General features: G+C 43.2%; 1 protein-coding gene across 1 annotated transcript; it reads right to left on the bottom strand.

Moving 5' to 3' along the window:
* Positions 1 to 1,606: 1,606 nt before the first annotated feature.
* LOC144259395 (cytoglobin-1-like) lies at positions 1,607 to 5,735 on the bottom strand. The gene is made up of 3 exons (XM_077807611.1): positions 5,641 to 5,735; positions 3,018 to 3,249; positions 1,607 to 1,735 (listed from the first exon to the last, which is right to left on the bottom strand). The coding sequence occupies exons 1-3, from the start codon at positions 5,733 to 5,735 to the stop codon at positions 1,607 to 1,609; spliced, it is 456 nt and encodes a 151-aa protein (XP_077663737.1).
* Between the last annotated feature and the right edge of the window lie 265 nt (positions 5,736 to 6,000).

Below are 6,000 nucleotides of genomic sequence, written 5' to 3'. Positions count from 1 at the left end.
TAGGTGTGAGAACTGGAATGATTTGATCTCTGACAAAACCACTTCATCACTCTCCTCTCCTGCCTCCTGGATAACCCACTTTAGGTGTCTGAGTGCCGAGAATATAAATGGATTCAGTGGGCAGCATAGGGCACTGAAGCAAAGACAATCTAGTCAGTACTCATTCTCCTGGAGCAGTTTAGCTTCTGGATGTTGGTGATTCAGCGTCTACTGCTGAGTGGATGCGATCTGTGAACGAAACTGTGGAATGTGGGAGAAACTTCAAGTTCTGGTTTTGTTTGGTTTTAAATGTTTGTTTTTATCCCATGGTTGTGACCCTGGACAAGATAGAAGCTCCCCTTCCACCACTTTAGGAGCCCAAGCCCTGTAGACTTGTTAGGTGCCTGGGAATTGCACCCTAGATGGGTTAATATAAATGCCACACAACTACCAGTAATAGTGCATTTATAACCAGGCATCACAGCTGACTACCCACTCCCTTGACAGGGCCTCTGTGTTATGAAATATTCCGCTCTGGTTTTACAAGTGAGGAGAGACATTCACTTTCTTTAATTCTGTTTATTACAATCAGGTGATATCTGCAGTTACACTTAAGCAGAAGGACACATGCTGTTAAATAAAGTAACTAACGATTTCACCACTTCCTTTAAGCACAAGGAAAAACAATCAAGCAGACACTGGGTCATTTACTGCTGAAGAGAGGCTGAGGCATCGTGATGAAACAGGAACGCTGACAAGGAAGAGGGGAAGGACTATGGAGGAATTTACACCAAAGTCAAACCTGCCAGGCCCCACTCAGCTGATGAAGGAAAGACTCTCTCAGCTGGATTAATTTTAAGACATTGTTTACATAGTATACAAGCTAGTATGTGTGATACCACTGCCATCTAGTGGACAGATTAAGCATTAAACTCTGCTGCTAAAGCCTGTACTTCATTTGAGATCTGCCTTCGTTTACCACCGTGAAGGGGTGGGTGGCCTTGTTTGGCCTGATGATGACTATCACCCCATGCTTCTGGAAATCTCACCATCCTTGCACAAGCCAATCTGGTGACTTCCCTCATGGTTTCTCAGTAGTTAATTGCTAACGCACTTGGAGCCTTCCACTCAGTATTTCACAAGCAGGGCAGTTGGAGAAAGGAACACCTCTCATGTCACTTCAAAAATGACCCCTTCAGGTTGCTGACCAGAGGATGAGATGCTCTGAAAGGGAATACTGCTCCATCACTCAAGGGATGGAAAGATGGGAAGTGATAGAGAGGTTGGTTCCTTTCTATTCTAGTAGCCGGTGAAGTGATGAGTCTTCTATCCAGAAGTATCTACCTTAAAATGTATTACATGGGCTTTCAAGATTATTGCTAACTTACATACATATTGACAGAAGGATCAAACTGGGACATCTCTAGGTGCAAAGTGCATGAAGATTTGTTGGTTGCTTTTGATATATATGTTTTTATTTTCCTATATGTATTTACGTTCCTATGTTCATGTTAGCTTTTCCTGTTTTTTCTTCACTTTCAACTGTGGCTGGAAGTTCAAAGTCAGTGATTCAGTGCTGAGTCTTGGTGCTGGTGAGAGGTTTTAGGAGCCCAGAGATGGCACTTCCTCACCAGCCAGCTTCTTTGTAGGCATTGTTCAGGCGAGTGCAGATTTCATTGGTCACCTTCTCAAAGGAAGCCTTGCAGTCTCCACCATATTTCTCCTCCATCAGTTGCAAGATAATGTCACAGATTATCTAAAGGAGAAGGGAGGGAGGGAAAGAAGCAGACCATGTGAACTCCCTCCATTCTATCTGTGAATAAGAATTGCTGTTTGTCAATTGGGTTCCTCCTAATAAGAAAAAAGTTGTCTGACTCTCTTTGGAGAAGGGAAAGGACACAGAAACAGCTTTGCAATGTGTGGCATTCAGAACTGGAAATGGGTAATGAAAATGAGTCTTGGTGCAAAACCCACTCTGTACCATTACCACTGTTTGTGTAAATCTATCCCATATCTGATGGATTAATTTTGGCCACACTTATATACGTAGTCATAAGAGCATATGAATTGCCATATAAGATAAATCAGTGGTCCATCTAGTCCATTATCCTGTCATAGAATCATAGACTATCAGGGTTGGAAGGGACCTCAGGAGGTCATCTAGTCCAACCCCCTGCTCAGAGCAGGGCCAATCCCCAACTAAAGCCAGGGCTTTGTCAAGCTGGGCCTTAAAAACCTCTAAGGAAGGAGATTGACCAGTCTCTGACCAGTATTAGGCCATGTCTACACTACCACTTTTGTTGGTATAATTTGTCTCTCAGGGGTGTGAAAAAACACACCTCTGAGCGACGTACGTTAGCCCAAGAGAAGCACTGGTGTGGACAGCGCTATACTGAGAGAGCTTCTCCCACTGATATAGCTATCGCCGCTCATGGAGGTGGTTTTATCATGCCGACAGGAGAGCTCGCTCCCATGGGCATCGAGTGGCTAGATGAGCGATCTTGCAGCAGCGCAGCTGTATCAGTACAGCTGTGCCACTGTAAGCTCTCCAGTGTAGACACGGTCCTAGATGTTTCAGCGTAAGGTGCAAGAAACCATGTACTGAACAATTATGGATTAGCCTGCCCGTAAGGTAAGCTTTCTCCTGATCCTCCTCATTTACTAGGTGTCTTATGCTCTGTAACAATGAGGGTCTTTATCTCTTTTTAAATATATCGGTAATGTCATTACAATACTAACCTACTTCCTAGGCAAGTCTTGAGATTTAATTAATGCTACCAGAATGCTTTGAAGGTTAAAATTTCTATGTACATTCTATATAGTACTATATTACAAGCCTGGGTAATGTGATGCAAGGGGATATAGGGGTGGAGGAAAGGACATTACTGGCAGCACATTTGTCAGTTCTAATTATGACCTTTCAGCAGCCCCAAATGCATAAGCATCATCAAAGCCGATTGACACCTGTTCTGTCTCACAGGAAAGATGTGCATCCCATTACATGTGGTACATTTGAGGGGGGAAGTCTGCTGACTCACCCTAAAGTTCTTGGGGTCAACCTTGAGCTGCATGGCATGTTTCTTGCCCAATGGGTTCACTATTCCAAGGAAAGCATCAGTGCTGTCAAGGTGTTGGACCAAGTCATTGATGGCGGTGAGGACCCTCTTGCCATGACTCCTGACCTGATCTGACTGTTCCATCTCTTCAGCTGTGCCCATCCCTTTAAAGTGGGTGAAGTAGGACTTGGTGTCTGGGTGTTCTGTAAACATTCTGCAGTGGGTCAGAGAAGAAATGGGAGAGGAATACAAGACAGTTGAGCTACTTTTTGTTTTTCCTAAAGAGCTGAGCACTGAGGCATTGACACTGGTGTAGCTTCATGTTCAAGACCTTGTCTCATGTACTTCCTTGACTTTTCTCTCCTTAACTATAGTCATCACTTGCTCCCTTTTCTGTGTCACCTTTGGCTTTCTCTGGCCTTCTTTCCTAGCAAGTCAAAAGCAGAACCCTGCTAACTCCAGACCACTGTCCTGTAGTAGTCTGCCATTCCCTCCGCTCATCCACTTCCAGGATTTTTTCTTGTTAATTACACCTTAAAACTTGCTCAGGCTGCTGCCAGCCAGAAACCCAGTAACCACAATGACGCTTGCTTGCTAATACCAAATGCTCACAGCCTACCTGTCGTCTTCTCTTCTTAGCTAGTTTCTCTCCTCATTTATCAAAAGTATGTAACAGAAAATGCCTCCGGAGTGTGAGGCCAGGAAGCACATTCACCTTCTGTACCTGGATTAAAATCCTACCTTGTCCAGTTTGCTCACTTAAATGGATGTTTTATAAAACAAATTACAAAAAATAAAACGCCGAAATCCATTGGAAATTGGGAATTCAGTCCCACCAAGGATGTTGCAAGAGCCCAAGAAGATGGAAACAGGGAATCCAAGTGGTAGGCTCTTCCCCTTATCTAAATACATGAATAGATGGAGGGAACCCCTAGTTTGGGGAAGGCCCAGACTGCAGTTTGCTGCCTGCCTTCAGATGGTTAAGTGTTAGGTACCACTGGCATCATTCACTCAAAAGATGGTTTAGACTGAAGTCACCTGTGAAGGAAATGAGGCTTCTTTCTATAATCCCATCCAAAGTTTAGCGGCACCTTGACAAATCATGTAAGAACGCAATATTTCCCTCGCTGGACCAAACTAATAATTTATTTAGTCTGGCCATAGAAAGTTCCAACTAAGATTACCTGGGCAGAAGGGCTTATGGTTTAAAGGGGCACAAGTTAATACACTACAGAGGAATGAAATACAGAAATGGAGTGGAAGGTGGTAATTGTAATTGAAATTCCTCACAGAATAGCTAAGGTTCAGAGTGGCTATATACATGAGAAGTGACTCTAAAAATTGCATTGTGTGGTTCTAGGTTTGCGACTCAGTGACAATCATATCATTTTATAGGTAAAGATGTTTTTTTATTTCCCCAAAACTTCCAGCTCTGCAAGTTTAGCCCAGGATCTGAGACTAAAGCCAGGACTCCTGGCTTGGGCATCATTGCCAGTAAAAACAAAAAAAACTTCTGCAATCAGATGTTAGTCAGCAATTGTGCAGTTAGTGCATGGAAAGGAATAGAATCCAACTCATTCTCCACAAGCTGTGTTGGCTCAGAGCTAACAGTAATAAAAAGTGCTAAATCTTTTACAGTAAATACCACAGGGAACAGATCTGTTGAATGAGACAGCACCATTTTTAAAATTATCTCTTTTCTGACCTTAGTTGTACTTTACAATATCCTAGGATGGAGAGGGAAAGAGCTTTATGTACATTTACTGAGGCTGATGCAGGCATTTGGAGTGGTGTGAAAGGAGGAAGGAGTGAGTGAAAGAGACACCAGAAACGGTAAGGAATCGCACCTGGGCAGATCTGTGGCAGGGTTAGAGTGGGTAAAGGCAGAGATGTAAATGCCAGCTGAGTTATTAGGTGCTTTGAAGATGAAGAGAAGAAGTTTGAATTTTTGGGAAGTAGAAGGAAAGCCAGTGTTAAGATTCTCTAGAGGAAAAGATCCAAGGAGAATGAGACTAGAAACAAAGCTATTAGTTATGTAAGAGGAGATCAGTAGCGAGAGCAATTTCTGTGGAATGAAATAGGTGAAAGCTAGATTGGAAAGGGTCAAGGAGAATTGAAAGAGAAGTTTTGAGGACATAGAAGTAAACAACTCATTAAAGGAGTTTAGAGGGACATAGGATCTGGATTCTGTTCCTGGTTCTATCACAGACTTGTATGTGGATTAAGGAAAGTCAGTTAACTTTCTGTTTTGTCTGTCCCATTGTTAGCTGCTTATGGGACAGAGTGAAGAGGAGTGTCTGACTAGCTGGCCTTTTCTTTTTTACTGTTCATTATTGTATATACCTCAGTTATATCTCTTCTTTTCAAGTGAAATCGTTCTAGTTTCTTTCATCTTTTCCAACCCACTTCACACTCCTCTTTTACTTTTACTTCTCTGAACCTCTTTTGTCTCATCTATTTCCCACTGAGGTGCGGTATCTATAGCTGCTAATGTTTCCAGGCAAGGAATTGTGCGAAGTGCACCAGAACAAGTTCCTAGCATGTAGTTCTATCAGTCTCTTTTCCTCCCCCTCTTGGCTAGCAATGGAATGGGATCTTTCCTTACCTGACCAGCACAGTTGTCCCATTGTCTTCAGCATTGGCATACATCTTCTCCCAGGCCCCACGAGCCCTCTGCACTTCTGCTTCAGAAAATGCCATGTTGAGATCAGAGTGCAGTGAGATGAGAGAGGAAGGGTAGGGAGTTGCAGGTAGTGTGATTTGTGCTCTTGCTCTCTGTTTCAGAGCTCTCTATATACTACCCTAGGGATTTAAGGGCTTTTGAATGGGTGCTTTGTTTCCACTTCAGTCAGTCACATTTCTGCAGGTTTTAGTGCTCTCTAATCACCTCTAATCAGGAAAGGAGGTTACCATGTGGAGAGGGAGGGATAGAATTCTCACTGTGAGAGCAGGGGACCACAGTACA

This window comes from Eretmochelys imbricata, chromosome 1 (genome assembly GCF_965152235.1).
Source record: "Eretmochelys imbricata isolate rEreImb1 chromosome 1, rEreImb1.hap1, whole genome shotgun sequence".
In the NCBI taxonomy this organism is placed as follows: domain Eukaryota; kingdom Metazoa; phylum Chordata; order Testudines; family Cheloniidae; genus Eretmochelys; species Eretmochelys imbricata.
The sequence above is the reverse complement of the archived record's forward strand: the minus strand, read 5'-3'. Positions and strand labels throughout refer to the sequence as shown.

What these genes read in the sequence shown, in the direction of transcription:
- LOC144259395 (XM_077807611.1), bottom strand. Translation starts at nt 5,735, where the DNA reads ATGGCATTTTCTGAAGCAGAAGTGCAGAGGGCTCGTGGGGCCTGGGAG. An exon ending in GGGACAACTGTGCTGGTCAG is followed by an intron (nt 3,250 to 5,640) that starts GTAAGGAAAGAT and finishes GACCCACTGCAG; the next exon opens with AATGTTTACAGAACACCCAG. An exon ending in TTGACCCCAAGAACTTTAGG is followed by an intron (nt 1,736 to 3,017) that starts GTGAGTCAGCAG and finishes CTTCTCCTTTAG; the next exon opens with ATAATCTGTGACATTATCTT.